Source organism: Pelophylax lessonae (assembly GCF_965119305.1).
Source record: "Pelophylax lessonae genome assembly, chromosome: 10".
NCBI classification, from domain to species: Eukaryota; Metazoa; Chordata; class Amphibia; order Anura; family Ranidae; genus Pelophylax; species Pelophylax lessonae.
In genome coordinates, this window is record NC_138777.1 from 159,727,314 (window position 1) to 159,745,906 (window position 18,593).

The 18,593-nt window shown below is 44.9% G+C and overlaps 1 protein-coding gene across 2 annotated transcripts in view; it reads right to left on the reverse strand.

Annotated features, from left to right (window-relative positions):
- RELA (RELA proto-oncogene, NF-kB subunit) overlaps positions 1 to 18,593 on the reverse strand; it is a 66,105-nt gene that overhangs the window by 18,035 nt on the left and 29,477 nt on the right. For both annotated transcript variants that reach the window (XM_082269933.1, XM_082269932.1), the window contains exons 4-5: positions 7,790 to 7,921; positions 1,429 to 1,533 (exon numbers count right to left, since the gene is read on the reverse strand). In XM_082269933.1, coding sequence (XP_082126059.1) covers positions 1,429 to 1,533; positions 7,790 to 7,921 — 237 coding nt within the window. The remainder of the gene's footprint in view (positions 1 to 1,428; positions 1,534 to 7,789; positions 7,922 to 18,593) is intronic.

The window sequence follows — 18,593 nt, forward strand, 5'->3', positions numbered from 1 at the left end:
TTGTGGACTTGGAGAACCTAAAAGGGAGCCTATACTGGGGACAACACTGATAACTGTACTGTACTGTATACACATGAGCCAAGACAGTTTAAATTGTGTGAGTAACGTCAGAGGCTTGTGACAACCCAGGTGTAGGGTTGTCTGTTAAGGACTTGAGAGATCAGATAAGGATTCTCCAGGGGAAGAGGTGAAAACACATTTATGACCTCTGTGGTCAGAGTCAGCAAAAAAAAAAAATGCCCTATTTGGACAAGACAAATCCTGCATGACTGGCGAAATCCTCCCAGGATGAAGCCAGGAAAGGGTCATACCTGATGGAGCCATTCTGGACTCCAAAGATGGCAGGCTCCAGCAGAGGGCAAAACTCAGGCATGTATTTGAAACCTTGACAGGGGAGGAACTGCGTTACGCTGCAGGTAGCACTGGAGCTATTAGTGGAGTTTGATCTGAAGTCATTTGGGGCAGTGGGACTTGTTCCCCATGCCTCTAGGATGTTTAACCATAAGTTGAGGGCAATGTAGCTCAAGGTACAAGGCTAGCCCTCAAACAATCACAAATCCAGCTGCTGGTAGCAGGAGCAGTTGCAGAAGGTGTCAAAGTCACGGTAGGCGGCAGCAGAGAAAAATTAGGGAGGATTCCATCTGTCACTTGAAGTCAAGGCAACAGTCGAAAAAAAAATTCAACACTGGCACAAAGCCTAGTTGATAGCATCAGCACTCAGTCCCTCAGCATAAACTCCTTCCACAGTGAGACTGGCAGAAAATGTGTCTACAGTCCTAGTAACAATTTGGTTTTCAATGCTCGGCTCACTTGGCCTATTCACGAAGAGTCTTCAGCATTAGGATCACACCTTTGGCATCATACATGCCCATTATGGCAGCCTTCTCCCTCATTATTGTGTCCTCATGCAGTGACAACTGTGTTACTGTTTTTCTGAGGGAGTGTAGCAGCAATACTCCTAAGCTTGGTTTTTTAAATTTCTGGGACCTGCTATGCACCATTATCAGCATTTTTATAAGGGTGTTATGTTCCCTAGTGCTGGTGCAGTGTTCTTTAAGCTGCAATAATGTCTCAGAAAAACATGGCCAAATACCTGCTAATAAGTCACCTGAATAATAATAATAAAAAATGGATGTGCGCAATTATTAGATTTTAATAAAGAAAGTTCTCTGGCACCACAGAACTGTGACACATTCACAGTTATTTGCAGCGTGGGTACCGCCCCACTGCAAGGGAGGACTTTTAGTGTTCTTGGAGTTCAGCTTAAGGTTATACAGTAGCATATAAATTTCCAGGAGCCATGAAGTATCCAGGTTCACCAACAAGTAGGAGCATTAATGGTTAACTTCCCTATTGACTTAAAATAGATTTTAACAATTGTAGTCAAAATGCCATGATTTTTACAACAATCAGCTTAATAGCGTTTACCTTTTTGTACTTTATCACAGAGTAAAAAGATTTCATCTCCACCTAAACAGGTACCCGAGTTCTTGTTAACTCTGCAAATCTTCAACTCAGCAGTGTTAGGAGCTCCTAAGTAACACAAACAAAAAACAGTGTCACAAAAAGAGGGAATTAAATGGACATTTGCAACATATTAAAGTCCTTTTCTTTTTTTTTTAACAAAGTACTAATAAAACAAAGTGCTTCTGTCTATTAAATTAACGCAAAATGTTCTCACAGTAGGGAGGTACTGTCCCAAGGAGCAATCAAAGGGCTTGTCTTGACATGCTGAATGCAATCAGCCTGCATTTGAGATCAGTTTGCAATGTGTTTGAAAAGCAACATGACAAATTCTTCACAGGTGATCCTAAGCTGTACTGAGCTGTTTTTTTCCAATTGACTTGTATTGGGAGAAAAGGTGCTCTGATGCAACTAAATGCTCATGTACACAAGCCCTATTTCTGCTTTCCCGAGTCCCCGGTTTTGGTTTTTAATCTTTTGACACATACAAGTCAATACTGCCTATTGATTGGGTCATAATTGATTTTGTAATGCATGCCAAATGAAGATACACATTACAAGTATTGGTTGCTGGTGGAAAGTTAAGGGCCGGTTCACACTATAGCAAGTGGGGCGATCGCATGTAATTTGGAGCGCACTGCTCCTTCATTACATGCGATCTGATGTGCGGATGCGAATTTAGCCATACACTTTGTATGGCTAAATTCGCACTGCACCCGCACAAAAGACGCACAGGACCCTTTTTTCCAGCCACATCAGGATCGGATCGCACAGTGGTTCACACTTGTGCGATCCGATCCTGTGCGAACTGTCAGATCGCACTACGATATGCGATCAAACTGGGGGTGTCATTAACATTTAATTGACACCCCCTGCGTATCGCATATGGCAGTGTGAACTGCCAGATGTGCGTTTGCGATGCGGGAACAGGCTGCGAATTCGCAGCCTTCCTGCATCGCACAAGTGTGAACCGGGACTGAAGCACGCACACTTTTTCAGAAGCACAAAAGGCAAGATCGCTGGAGTAGTGCTTCTGGCTGTTTACCAAACCCGCTGTCAAAGAAGATACAATGCCCTGAGTAATATTCCTTAACCACTTTACTCTGGAAGGTTTACCCCCCTTAACGACCAGGCCATTTTTTCGATACAGCACTGCCTTACTTTACCTGACAACTGCGCCGTCGTGCGATGCTGTACACAAATAAAATTGGTGTCCCCACCCCCCCCACAGAGCTTTCTTTTGGTGGTAGTTGATCACCTCTGCGGATTTTTAAAGACCAACATTTTTGTTTGTTTTTTTTTTCACTTTCTGCTATAAAACATATCCAATAAAAATAAATAATCAAATTTCTTCATCAACTCAGGCCAATCAGTATGATGCTACATGTTTTTGGTACAAAAAAAAAAAAATCTCAATAAAGCGTATATTGATTGGTTTGTGCAAAAGTTATAGCATCTACAAACTATGGAATCGTTTTATGAAATTTATATTTTTTACTAGTAATGGCAGCGATCAGCAACTTATAGCAGGACTGCGACACTGAGGCAGACAAATCGGACACTAAATGACACCAACACAGTAATCCGTGCTAACAAATATGCACGGTCACTGTACTGACACTGGCAGGAAAGGGATTAACATCAGGGTTGCTCAGAAGGTTAAATGCATCCCTAGGGAGTGCTTTGTAACTGTGTGGGGGGGATGCTTTAACTGTGGGGAAGACAGATCTGTGTTCCTGCTTAGCAGAAAAACAGGATCTTTGTCTTCCCTTGTCACACAGAATGGGAATCTGCTTTGTTTACATACTATTTTTATAATGGATTAGTTGTTCAGCCGATTAGTTGGCCTCCATTCAGAATCCATTTTTTGTTTACATATCTGGAAATACAGTGAAGCACACATACAGCTCGGTACACTGTCCATACATGTCAGAAAACAGTGCAGCACACAAACAGCTCAGTACACCATCCATATATATCAGTAAGTGCTTGAGAACTTGTGAACGTGTGAGGAGCAATGCCTCATGGGACGTGTAGTCCTGGGCAGGAAGTGAGTGGTTCTAAAGGCAGGAAGTTTTTTTTACCTTGCTATAGGGGCACTCTGAGGGCAAGAAGAGCCAGAAGAATCGGTGGGGGCCCCAGATGAGGAGAATCGGGGCTGCTCTGTGCAAAACCCTTGCACAGAGCAGGTGCAGGTAAGTATTTAAAAAAAAAAAAAAAAGACACACTTTTAGAGACACTGTGCAGGGAAGATCAACCTCTGAACCCAGAGAAGGTGGAGGCTGATCGATGGGAGGTAAAAGAAGAAGGCATTACAATTACATTTAACCACTTTACGACCGCTCACGGTGATGCTCCTGCGGCACAGTGGCAGCCCTGCGTCCAGTGATGTAGACCTAAGTCGCTGGATTCATAGTTGCTGCCGAAGGCTTGCTCCCGCTGTGTTTAGACACAGCAGGAGTCGGGCTGGAGGAGGAGAGGCGGCGATCACCATCTCTTCCCCGATCGTCGAAAATGTGAGAGAAAATCCGCCTGCTTATGCAAACAAAACAGGCGGATCTTCTCTGTGACAGACCGGGAGAGATCACAGGATTCAGCATAGCTGAACCTGCGATCTCTTGTCTGTCACAGAACCCCCTTCCCCCCACACACGTCAGTAAGCATGAGGCATACATTTAACCCCTTGATCACCAACAGTGTTAACCCCTTCCCTGCCTGTGTCATTATTACAGTAACCGTGCACATTTTTATCACTGTAGTAACGTCACTGGTCCCCCCCTCAAGTGTCAAAAAAGGTCAGTTAGGGGTCCGATCTGTCCACTGCAATGTCACAGTCCCGCAAAAAAAAAAAAAAATAAATAAAATCGCACAGGTGATCAAATATCACCAAAAGAAAGTTATTTGGGGGGAGGACCTAAATTTCATTTGAGTACAGCGTCACACGACCACGCAATTGTCCGTTAAAATAATGCAGTGCCGAATCGCAAAATATGGCCTGGTCGGGAAGTGGATAAAAATACGCTCGTTGAGAATTTTGTCAATGACATGTAGCTAAATACATTTTGCCCTAAATATATGACAACAATTTCATATATTGGATATTTTTTAACAGTCAAAATAGAAATTCTCACTTTTTTTTAATTAATATCGCAAAAAAAAAAAAAAAAAAAAAAGCGCAGGGGTGATCAAATACCACCAAAAAAAAAAAAAAAACTGTTTGTGGGAAAAAAAAAAGGACGTACATTTCGTTAGGGTACAGCATTGCATGACTGCACAATTGTTAAATTCATGCAGTGCCAAGTTGAAAAAAGTGGCCTGGTTACTGAGCAGCAAAACCTTCCGGTCTTGAAGTGGTTAATGTAAACTTCTACCAGCATTGTGCATTACATTTAAAATGATCATATCCATTGAAAAGTCTCAGCTTTTAGTACTACTTTGATATAAAAGATTCAGATCTCCCTTCCACCCTTCATATCTGACTCCTAGTTAAAATGCCCATGTATCCTACTTCTGGGTGTATTTATCACCATATACAAGGCAAGTCATTTTAATTTTTTTAACTCCATTTTGACAGCTTGGCGGGCTCAATAAGGTGGCTGTTTATATCCGGTCCTCGGGTATGCCCTCTTATGGCGGAGCAGGCCTCCGCCTTGGAGAGGGAAATCTCTGAGGATGAACTGACCATGGACCTATCTCAGTCCAAGCCCCACAAGGTGCCAGGCCCTGACGGTTTTACCTTGCCATATTACCAGCAATTTATGGCGCGTCTGAGTACTCCTCTCTTAGCCCACTTCAATGCTATCGGAGGGGGTGGTTCTATGCCCGTGGATTCTCTATGGGCCTACATCACCCTCATCCATAAGGAGGGAAAAGACCAGTCGTCCTGCGGGAGTTATCGTCCCATCTCAGATAAACCTCAATCCTTCCTTTTTTTTTCTCTTCCCCCTCCCTTTCAAACCGACCCTGATGTGCCATCTTATCCCCCACGATTCACAATCTCCCAGACTTCATATGCTCTTTGGTATTGTCCGCTGTTGGGGTGCCAAACAGCTGCCATTCTTGTTTCTTATATCGTGAGTGGGGGATGCCGACAACGCCCCCCCCCCCTCTCCTGCACGTTATACCCCGATCCCCGTTTAAAGAGGTTGTAAACCTCTGATTTGAAAAAAAAAAAAACCTGAAAGACAAACACATAATGAGCTAGTATGCATCGCATACTAGCTCATTATGAAATACTTACCTTAAAAACGAAGCCCTGAAGTGCCGACCGCTCAACTCTCCCATGGGTGACATGTTCTGTCGCCCTTCTTCCGGGTTTGCGGCATCCGGCCATCTGATCCAGCCGAACTCCCGCAGAGTTTGCATTGTGATCTCTAGGTTATCCACCAGAGCAGGAGACTCCGCTCACAGGAGGAGATCGTCCAAGTAGCCCAGTACCACGATCCCCCGCTGGCGTAGCAATCTAGCACTGGGGCGAAGACTTTTGTGAAGACCCGAGGAATAGAGGCGAGACCAAAGGGTAACGCCACAAGCCGATAATGCTCCTCTTCCACGGAAAAGCGGAAGAAGCGCTGGTGACTGGCACATATTAGAATGTGAAGGTAAGCTATCGATTTTCGGGCGAGAATATTCATACAAAAAATCTTTGTACATTCGCTAAATGAAGGAATGTCATTTGAAAATTTTACTTGCTTTTAAACATTGTTTTAAAATAAATGTAATTTCTGAACGAAAACCACATATACAGTCTGAAAATTCTTTTGACCAAGAAGTTTTCTATTCTGCTCCTTCCAATTGTCCCGTCACTGTGGTTGAAAACTTAACGTTGATTTGACCCCCACTAACTGATAGAAAAATCGAACAAACTTTCTTAAATGAAAACTTTTGTGAAGTTAGACATTGTTTTTGTATGGCCTGCATAAGAGACAGCGGGCACAGGTAGCTTTTATTAAGCCACCCACCTGCCTATGACAAGGGAGTCTGTCATACATATTTTATTGCAGTTCTGTCTGAAAATTGGCAAAACCGCATTTATATTTTTTTTTCTTTAAATAAAAAATTTGATTTGATCTAGGAGTCTGATGATATTTACCAGATTCAACCTTTAATAGTATATACAGTATATCTCTTCTGTCTGTTACTCTCAGCGGATTAGAGATTTTATTCCCCAACCATATAGTTGGTTATTTACATTTACCACTGCATATAGCCATTTAATAATAAATTGCCTTTTTTAATAACTTTACATACTAACTAAATTATGCACCACACTTTTTTTTAAGTTTATTATCCGATCAAAACAATAAATTGGCCAACTAATCGATTATGAAAATAGTTAGTTGCAGCTCCATCTAGGAATACAAGACCTGTCTCCTGTACAATTAAGATACAGCTATTTCAGGAGATGATTAATATACCAATTATTAAAGGACATGCTAAATTAAAAAAAAAAAAAAAAACAGGATATTTTTACACACATTAAAATGACACATTTTACAAAATTACATTCTTTATGAAAAACGCATATTAGCTGCAAACACCACGTGGCAACAACCAAACAGATCTCTCAAGCAGCCATGGTCATAACTGTGAAACCTACCTCAGTCAGCATGTCCGGTCACATACCATGAAAAGGGTAGTTGCCATGCCTATGCTGTAAAATCCCTGCACTAGGGCAACAAAAGATTTCTAAATTCAAAAAATGCTTATTGTAATAATATTCTCTGCATGGTCCAATCATACTAGCAACCAGTGTTACTAGCCTATGTTTTCACAAGAGTGTGGGGTACACTGCATTATCAAAAGGCCCAGAGAATATGTTCACATAAATAGATTATTTTGTTTTGCTTAAAAAAAAAGGACAAGTTCATCTTTAGTAACAAGTTATAACTGTATTTTAGGGCAGCCTTTTTCAACCAGGGTGCCTTGTAGACTCTTCTGGGGTGCCTAGGCACTGCCTAAAAATTGCCCAAAAAGTGTCAACAAACCAGAGGGTGGATCAAGGCTGCCTTTTTTTGTTACATGGAGCCAGTATTTTAATATGTAGCAACTGTCTGCCCATATAAAAAAAAGGTACAGGCAGACAGCTGTCAAGTGCCTGCAGAAGCCTAATATTGCACTCCCTATTTACTTATAGGTACAATGTTTTGCAGGCTCCATGGTGAAAAAAAAAAAAAAAAAAAAAAAAGCACTTTTCCTTTACCCACAAAATCATGTGCATTTATTTATTTAATTTTATGAAAGGTGAATGCTTGCATTCTGCAATAGGGATATGGTATAAAATATTCCAATATGATTTTGTAGAATTTATAAAGACCAAGCTTACGATTGTCATATATGGGATGAGAAACCACAAACGGCAAAGGAATCAGGCCTCCACTTTGATCACGCATGTACACTTGGAAGCAAAGGCACACTGTATTCAGGTCAAAGTCAGACTTGAGATCTTCTACAGATACTGCAAACAAAATCAACAACACATGTAAGAATCTATTATAAGAACATATATATCACACAGAGATACATACACACACTTATATCCAATCATTTCAAATAAGTCAATGTAGTTTAGACCTCCTAAAATTTCTGCACTTTTTTTTCCCCCCATCGTCACTGACACAAAGCTGCCACTTATTATTGCATAATGACCTTGGCCTTAGTGTGACAAGAGACCGGCACGAATGCCCAACTGCGATCATTACCATACACACTAAAATGTATGGTTTTACAGCTAAAGTGGATGTAAACCCCATTCATGAAATCTGACATATGCACATATATCTGTAGTGTTTATCCATCTCGTGCCAAAGCCCCAAGTGCCCCGTCTTTCCGCTGCTCCGTTCCTCAGTTATTAGCATGATAACATCTGACAAGTTCTCGACACAGGTGATAAACAGCTGGAAATGTGTTGGGGGAAGGGACTTTAAGAATAAATAAGCAGAGAGCTTGTCTATTCACAGCACAGCAAGTTTCTTCGTTCCTCTGCCTATGTGGTTGAGGGGGGGTGCCTTTCCCCCATTCTCCCGCTGCTACAACAGAATGGACAGAAAATTTTCTAACATGATGTGCACTTTCGAATATAGAAAGCTGAAGACAGCAGATATACATGTAAAACCTATGTAAGGAGATTTGTCTCATCGCTTATGTATCATCTGAGGCTGTTGTACTTCACTGGGTATACAGTATCTCACAAAAGTGAGTACAGCCCTCACATTTTTGTAAATATATTATAGCTTTCAATGTGACAACACTGAAGAAATTACACTTTGCTACAAAGTAGTGAGAGTACAGCTTGTATAAACCGTATAAATTTGCTGTCCCCTCAAAACAACACACAGCCATTAAGGTCTAAACCACTGGCAACAAGAGAGTGAAAATGTCCAAATTGAGCCCAACATGTCAATATTTTGTGTGGCCACCAATATTTTCCAGCACTGCCTTAACCCTCTTGGACATGGAGTTCACCAGAGCTTCCAAGGTTGCCACTGGAGTCTTCTTCCACTTCTCAATGATGACATCACGGAGCTGGTAGACATTAGAGACCTTGCGCTCCTCCACCTTCCGTTTGAGGATGCCCCACAGATGCTCAATAGTTTTTAGGTCTGAAGACATGCTTGACCAATCCATCATCTTTACCCTCAGCTTCTTTAGCAAGGCAGTGGTCATCTTGAAGGTATGTTAGGGCTCATTATGTTGGAGTACTGCCCTGCGGCCCAGTCTCCGAAGGTAGGGAATCATGCTCTGCTTCAGTATGGTCACAGTACATGTTGGCATTCTTGGTTCCCCCCCAATGAACTGTAGCTCCCCAGTGCCTGGAGCACTCATGCAGCCCCAGACCATGACACTCCCACCACCATGCTTGACTGGCATTCATGGTTCCCTCAATGAACTGTAGCGTCTGGGACAACAGCCATGCAGGCCAAATTGATGCAGTGTGCGTGACCCCCCAACCCCTTCAACCTCTGCAGCAATGCTGGCAGCACTGATACATCCATTTCCCAAAAACAACCTCTGGATAGGACGCTGAGCACGTGCATTCAACTTCTTCGGTTGACCATGGCAAGCCCTGTTCTGAGTGGAACCTGTGCTGTTAAACCTTTGTATGGTCTTGGCCACCATGCTGAAGCTCAGTTTCAGGGTCTTGGCCCATCTTCTTATAGCCTAGGCCATCTTTATGTAGAACCACCATTTTTTTTTTCAGATCCTCAGAGTTCTTTGCCATGAGGTGCCATGTTGAACTTCCAGTGACCAGTAAGAGAGAGAGTGCGATAACACCAAATTTAACACACCTGCTCCCCATTCACATCTGAGACCTTGTAACACTAATGAGTCACATGACACCGGGGAGGGAAAATGGCTAATTGGACCTAATTTGGACCTTTTCACTTACTGGTGTACTCACTTTTGTTGCCAGCCGTTTAGACATTATTGGTTGTGTGTTGAAATATTCTGAGGGGACAACAAATTTACAGTTATACAAGTTGTATACTCACTACTTTACATTGTAGCAAAGTTTCATTTCTTCAGTGTGGTCACAAGAACTGGATTTTTGACTTTCCGTAAAATAATTTTCTCTTAAGTTTGACAGACGCAGTTCTCTGATCCATATCAGTAGGGTTATACTGCCCCCTACAGGAGTAGGACACTAGGCAGAAAAAAAGCTCTGGCTACGCCTATGGGCAGTCCTGGAGGGTACTCCCTCTCTTCCTGCATAGGGTGTCAGTTTTGTATCAAAGCAGTGTCAGAAAAGTAACACCAAGCCAACTCAAAATAGAGGGGCGGGTACTGCGTCCGTCAATGAACTTGAGAAAAGGATTTTACTGCAAAAATCCAGTTTTCTCCATCGTTCATTGACAGACGCAGTTCTCTGATCCATACAAGTAGAGACGTCCCAAAGCAGTGCTATAAAATGAGGGGTGGGAACAGCAGAAAAGAACAAGTCCCAAGGCTAAACATAGCCAACCAGGCAACACAGGACTCATCAAAACAAAAAGATGAGGCCCACTAGAAACAAACCGTAAACACCCTCAAGGAAGGCCAAAAGCCCTCCAGACAGCAGCCAGCAAACTTTGCGGCCAAAAAAGGCATCTGCAGATGCCAGCACATCCACCTTTTAAAATTTAGTAAAGGTGTGAACAGACGACCAGGTAGCCATCTTGCAACATAAAGCACAGAAGCCTGTATGGCAAAAAACCCAGGAAGCACTAGGCGCCCGAGTAGAATACGCCAAAACAGGGAAAGGTAGGACCTGACGCATAATTGAATAAGCCTGCACCACAGGCAGCCCATTTCTCGGGCGATCCGTGAGTACAGAGAGCGAACCTGACTCACGAAAAAAGACTCAGAAGTCCCCAAGTACACCTTGAATGCCCCAACCATATCCAGAGAATGCAATGCACATTCCATAGGATTTACGGGCTTAGGACACAAGATGGTAATACAATGTCCTCGTTCAAGTGAACACTAGAACCACCTTTGGAGGGAAGGACGGATCCGGACAAAGTACCACTTGTCTCCATGAACCAACATATAGGGAGAAAGACAGAACAGTGTTGCCAGTGCTGACACCCTGCGCGCAGAGTGACAGCAACCAAAAAGGCCACCTTCAATAACAAGGTAGGCAGGGGATACCCCTGAATACTTGCAAATGGAGGTTCTGAAGACCCAACCGCACCAAAACAAGGTCCCCGGGTGGTGATGGAGGTCGCACCGGAAATACCAGTGTTGCACCTCCTGGAAGAAGTTACGCACCAGTGGAACGGACGGCCAACGACCTTTGGAAGAAAATTGCCAAAGACGAAACCTGACCCCTCAGAAAACTTAAGGCCAAGTTTTGAGCAACTCCCAGTTGAATGGTAGCCAAGATCCGGGCCACCGAGCAAGAGCGAGGGGGGAGCCCATAGAGACTCACACCACGCAACATACGACTCTCTCACACGATGAAAAATCACCCTAGAAGTCACTTCCCACGCTTTAAGCAGGGTGGGAATCACTGAAGCAGACAATCCCTTTGCCCTTCAGCACCTGCCGTTCAACAGCCAAGTCGACAAGCCAGCGACCATAAAGCAGGATGGAAGATGGGCCCTAAGGATAACAAATCCTCCGCCAGTCCGGAGCCCCTAGAATGACCGGAATCCCTTCCACCTCGATCCTGCGAAGAAGTCTTGGCAGCAACTTGAGAGGAAGGAAGACAGACAGTAGCTGATACTGACCTTGGTCCATCCGTGATCCCACTCGCACGACTATATCCGTGTCATACTTCCGCAGGTGACTATGCTAAACTTCTCGGCATCATTCATGGCAGAACCCATAGTGCAATCAGTGCATCTGCCAGAGGTCCCGGGAGTGGGCCACAAACCTCTGCACTATCCTGTAGATAGGACTCCAACAGATCCACGTCTGAAATGCCCCAATGAAGGCACAACCGCTGGAAAACCTCTGGATGAAGGGACCATTCCCCTGCATCCACGGCCTGGTGACTGAGGCATTCCGCCTGCCAATTTTCCACACCTGGGAGGAGGGGGAACAGCGGAAAGAGCTGGAAAGGACCGTCTCGAAAGACACCATCAGTCCCAGAAATTGCATGCAGGCCTGAAGGGACGACCATGTGCTGGACACTAAACGTATAACTGCAGTCTGAATTTCCAAGAGTTGTTTCCCTCCCAAGAGTTGTTTCCCCGGAGGAAGAAACATCCTGACTGAGGACGGGTCCAAAGTCAGGCCCAGATAGTCCAGTCTCATGGAAGGGACCAAGGATGACTTCTGAAGGTTTAGAATCCACCCGAACTCCTCCAGAGTCCTTAGGACGACTTCCAAATTCGCCGTCAGCACCGTAGGGGACTGACTCCCTACGGAGAAGCAGATCGACCAGCAACCCAGGACTGATACACCCCGCTGCTGCAACAGCACCAGGACCGGAGCCAACACCTTGGTGAAGACCCAAGGAACAGAAGCGAGACCAACGGTTAACGCCATAAACCGATAGAGATCCTTCACCACGGTAAAAACTAAGAACCCGTTGGTGTCCTGCACATAACTGGATGTGAAGGTAGGCATCTTTGATGTCTATGGAGGCCAGGAATCCCCCTGATGTAGGGAAGCCACCATTGTGCAAACCAATACCAGCTAGAATTTTTGATCCGCACGGGCCCATCAAGGGCCAGTTGGTCCAGCCTTGCTTGAACTAGAGCCTGAGCTGCCCCATAGAGCGCCTGCAAGTGATCCAGAGACCGCCATACATTGGAAGGGAAAAACCTTACCGGAAAAAACGGATCGAAACTCGATCTAGCAACTGGGCCGCATGACCTACCGAACCCAGCTGTCTGGGATCTGGGCCAGCCGCAGGTCCGAGAACTGCCAAGAAGTTCCCCCCAGATGTGGGTGAGGACGCACCTTCAGGCCGAGTAGGCCTTGTCCGCAGGTCTGGAAAAAAAATGATCTCTGGTTCGCCAGATTAGGGTAATTTGGAACCACCCGAGGAGGTCTTGAAGGACTGCGTCACATCGACTGTCATCGAGGGACAAAAACTGTCCGTGAGCCGAAACCCTTGTTAGCCTGTGGAAGAAAAGCACTCTTCTCCTCATGAGACCCCTATACAATGTCATCTAGGGCAGCGCCAAACAGGCGATCCCCCGGAAAAGAAAGATCCATTAAGGCCTTCTTAGAAGCTCATTCCACAGACCAACATCCCTGCCAAGGATACAACGGATAACCACCACCGAAACCGACAAGTTACCCAATAAGGGAGCAGTGTCCAACATCTCCTCCAGGGCAGGAGGGACTCGCTCCTCACCAAGTCACGACGTTGGAACTCTGCCCACCGAGTCTTTATGGCAAGGGCAATCATAAACACTGTACCCAGTGCAGACCCCGCCAGGGAGTACAGATCGCGGGCCACAGCCCGCGCCATCCTATCCCCCAGGTCCTTAAAGGACGGAGATATCCCCACTGGAACAACTGAAGTCCTATTGAGCCTAGAGACCATAGTTCCACCTTGGGCGGTTCAGTCCACCTTACCAGGGACTCCTCAAAAGGGTAATGTCTAGCAGCTGCTTTAACACCCCAGGGGAATGTCTCAGACGGTCACATGCTTTATGAGCATGCAAGCAAATTAGGCTGCTCCGGATGCATTTGTGCCAGATGCAACCCGTGCCTCAGGCGCAGCCACCACTGCGTCCTCCAAATAGCAGGGTGTCACGCACCGAAACAACCAGTGCATCCACCAGCGCCTGCATCATGCGCGGCAGGGGAGGTAAAAATGTCATCCTCAGAATCCGAAGAGACCGACGCGAGGTAACAGACCTGGCAGGGAGGCCCCCCGTCTGCGGCGGCTGAGTCAGACTCAGAACCCGGGCCCAAATGCTTCCTGAACTGCCGAAAAAGCATTGGACAGTGGACTCAGGCAAGGCCCTGCGGACTCCGTGAGGGGGTCACATGGTCTGCAGGGTCCCCCAGAACCCACTGTCCCAAAATGCAGTCTCAGGACTAGCACATGTAACCAGCAAGCCCTCCCATAAGGGAGTGAGCAATGGGAACTGCCCAGGGCGAAGGGAGGGGCTCCACCCCCTGGAAAACACCTACAGGCACTCCCACCTAGATTCTCAGCAAAGAAACCACTGCAAAATGGCCGAAAAATGGGTGTACCAAGATGGCCGCCACCATAATAGCAGACGAGGCTACAACAAAATGGCGGCAAGAGCAGCAACAGGACCCACAGGGAGACCCCTGTCAGCCCTCCTACACCATCCTGCAGCAGGAAACCCTGGAGGAAACGACCGAGGCTACCCCCCGCACGATCGACCGAGCGCCGCAGACGGCGTACCCCCCGGCCCCCCATGCGGCCCCCACACTAGGTCCCAGCCTCAGGTAGGCCCAAACAGTCCCCCACGTGCGAGGGGGGGGGGGAGGGGGGTTTCACAGGGCAGAGGGAAACCCAGGAGTGTGAGGGTTCGACTATCCCAGGGAGGGGCCCGCGTCCACCCCAAAATCTGCCAGGGGGGGGGAACGTTTACGCACCGTACCGGGAACACAGGCGGGCGCCATCTCCTGACAGGACCCCTCTCTGACTCAGTGTGAACGCTGCGACATAGGCCTAGACCCTGGTGTGTGCGACCTGGTGAGCCGTTTAACTCGCAGGGCCAGTCCCTGTCCAGTGGGGCCATGTCGCGGCCGGCCCAGCGCGGAGCCAAGGCCTGAATGCGCTTGCTGGCCAGACTTGGGTGACCACTGGATCTAGATGTCCAGCCCATCGTCCAGCCCGGCATAATTGCTTGAAGATCTCACAGGAAAAAAAATTTCAGAGAAAAAGGCTAGCTAAAAAAAAAAAAAAATATATCTATATAAAAAAATACTTTCATGCCAGGACCAAAGATCCCAAGCAAGGAACTAGGTCCTTACTCCTGACTAGGCAGATTAAAACAGACATCCTATACAGGAAGAGAGAGGGTGTACCCTCCGGGACTGCCCATAGGCGTAGCCAGAACTTTTTTTTTTCTGCCTAGTGTCCTACTCCCATAGGGGGCAGTATAGCCCTACTGATATGGATCAGAGAACTGCGTCCATCAATGAACGTTAAGAGAAAAAATATTTACAAAAATATGATGGGTGCACTCAGTAATGTGAGGGTTTACATCCACTTTAAGGGGTGGTTCACACAAGTCTAACAGATGCTCTGACTTCAGGAGTACAAGTCGTATGACATGTCAAAAATCGATGGTTCCCTATGAGAGCAGTCTTAACTGGTCCGACTTTGAAAAAGGTCCCTGCACTGCTTTGGTTCGACTTGGGCACCATTTCAGCCCATTGATTTGAATGCAAGTCACATCCAAGTCAGATCATCATCCTAAATGATCTGACTTGTAGCATGCGACTTGTGCTGAGGACCTTGAAGGGGAACCCAACCCAAAAGCACCTTGTTCCCATTTATTTTTTTTTTAGTGAATGAACGTGGGGTACATCGCACTCCTACCCATTCCCATGGCAGGGGACCAGATCCTGATGATCCAGATCGCTTTATCGCCCCCGACCTGCCGGGCTGGATGCTTGAATAAGGGTCTGGTTTTGGTTACCTTATTCCTTATTGGGGGGGGCGGACCCTACGCCTTTTTTTTTTATTTTGGCATGGGTTTTTCCTTCAAGAGCCATAGCAGGCCTCAAGATGGTATTTATCGGTGAAGGAAGGAATGACCCAAGCCGGTTTTTTTTTTTTTTGTTAATATTCGGCGCAAGGTTTTCTCCATACCAGAAGCAAAGGAATTGTTTTAATTGGTCAGAAAGACAAATTTGCAATCATCTCAAAGTTGGATCCCATTCATTGAAGTCACAGAGCAAAGTCAGATCGAAGTCGTGCGACTTTCGCGTTGGGAGTAGTGTGAACCCGACTCTAATAAACTGTATTGATGGAAAAAATCAGCGGAGACAATTTCATAAAGTAACTTGTGCAAACTCCCTTACTCCATGCAGAATGGAAAAAAAAAAAAAAAAAAAAGGGAAGGTTTTGCTTTGCATTCTACTTTAAAGTATTTTAATAAGCTGCGGGCAGCACATGCATTTCATGGTCTTCCTTCACTCCATGATCAGACAGTGTTCACTGTAGCATTACTAGCATTAGCATTACTAGTAGAATGCCAAGTGAGAGCAGGAAGGCTATCTGTGCTAAGTGTTTGTTTTTTTTTTCTCAAAGGTACATTTTTGAAGTACGATCATGCAGCGATTTCTATATGGGGAAGAGGCCCAGTCCCAATAAACAGACCTTGCATTTTACTAAAGGGTCTGATTTAAAGCTCAACTCACAGAAAAAAATTGGAATTTGATTTTCTTGTAAATTCCATATCTTGGAGTACAGTACAAGACCTGTATTCATAAACCATGGGTTGTACGCAGGCTACCTTCAATAAATTGGACATCAGTACCGCACCCACTCCATGAGACTCTAGAATTTTTTGCAAGCAATAAGGGGTGACAACAAATGGAGGAGAGGGGCCTGTGTCCTGTACCGTACCCCAAAGCAATGAATTTATAGGAACGTCAACATATGCTATAGATTAATCATACAGTACATATTCATAGGAACAGGAACATGCGACGTCCAAAAGAAAACTGAGAAGTGATTAACAAAATAGCAAACAGAACTGCCAAAAGGCCCACAAAACACAAGGGTTAATGCACGATCTAGTGTCTGGCTCCATGCAAGAAACCCAAACACTCAGATAACCGCTTTTGCACCTTGTGGGCAAGGCTTGTATCAGCTAAGGTCTGAACATACACCAGGTAAAATTTGGAGAACATGTGAATGGAGGACCTGTTGGCAGGTTGGAAAATTTGGGACACAGACTCTCCTTCACAGAAGTATCCTCCTGTATTCTCTATCCACTAGGAGCCCTCACAGTATTTCACTTGTTGTGGGGATAGCATCTCCTATATATCCACCTCCGCAGGTGCCTCGCTCATTGTACAGAAAAGTGCAGTAATGCCTATGCCAAGGTTTATTAAATGATAAACGTACTTGCACTAAATGCATTTGTAAAAAACCCATAAGATATATACACAATACAGGAGTATGGCTTCCACATGTTTCACTTCCACCCATGCCCTGTCATGACTGGATGCACTGTCTTTATATACACTAATCAAATTAACTGGAATGGTGGCCATTTTGTTGGAGACCGTGATGTGGATATAGGGCAGCCATTTTGCCTAGGTCCGGATTTTGCTGTTTACATACTGGCCAATATCAGCAATTTTATTGGTTACATCGGGATCAGATTTAACCAATCAATGGCCAATATGGAAAAATCTACAGTAAAATGGTGGTGGAGATATCCATCCAGATCTAGGCAAAATGGCCGCCATATATCCATAGAACGGTCTCCAACAAAATGCCCATGGTTCCAGACAATTTTAGTGTATATAAAAGGACAGTGCATCTGCCCTCCTCCATCCCCTGAGGAAGTCACGAGACGGTGAAGTAATGCGTAGGGCGTGACCGGAGGCTGAAGTGGAAACCGGAAGTGATGTATGCGGAAGCCATACTACCATACTGTATGTATCTTATGTGCTTTTTTAAAAGTTTATACAGTAAAAGTACGTTTCTCATTTCATAAAAAATTAGCATAAGCATTACTACACTAAGAGTAGTATTACTGCACTTTTCTCTACTTTGGACGAGGCATAAGCGGAGGCAGATCTAGGAGTACCTTAAATTACCTATTCCCACAATAAGTAAAATACTGTGAGAAATACTTAGAGCCCCTAATGGACAGAGGATACAGGAGGACACATACCTGTGAACGATAATCTACATTTTAAGTACAAGCATATTGATGGTGAAAATTATGTGAGCACAGTGGTGGCAGCAGATAGCACAAGGCACAGATACCATTTGCTCAACTGTGCTGGGAAGACCCCCCCCCCCCCAAAAAAAAATAAACACATTAACGCAGTTCACTACTTTTTTTGGTCACACAACTATTCAATATAGTGACCTTATGTATAGATTGACAGTGATCGAATTAGCATCACTTGAAGGCACACTAAATATATATTTAATAAAATCACTTTATTTGTATATGCATACAAGCTATATTTAAGCACCATCTTGTTTTGACAGGTCTCTGCACCATGTCCTTCTGGGTAAATTAGGTGCAATGAGGATCACAGGGACCTTTTATTCCACTATTTTGTGCAGCCCGGCTAACAGAGGGTGAAATCATGGAAAGGCTTGATAACATTAACACAAAAAAAATCAGCAGGACCAGATGGCGTGCATCCAAGAGTACTCAAAGAACTCAGTAAGGTTATATCTAGACCGCTGTTCCTGATTTTTGCAGATAGCATTTTGACAGGAGCTGTACCAGGTGACTGGAGGAAAGTCAACGTGATACCAATATTCAAAAAAGGGCAGAAGCATATCCTGGAAAATTATAGGCCGGTCAGCCTGACATCAATAGTATGTAAATTACTGGAAGAGATAATAAGGGACTATATTTAAGAATTTGTCAACAGTATTATCAGTAATATGCAGCACAGTTTTACAAAAGGACATTCTTGTCAAACCAATCTGTTATGGATGTGGTGTATCTGGATTTTGCTAAGGCATTCGATACAGTTCCACATAAATGCTTAATCTACAA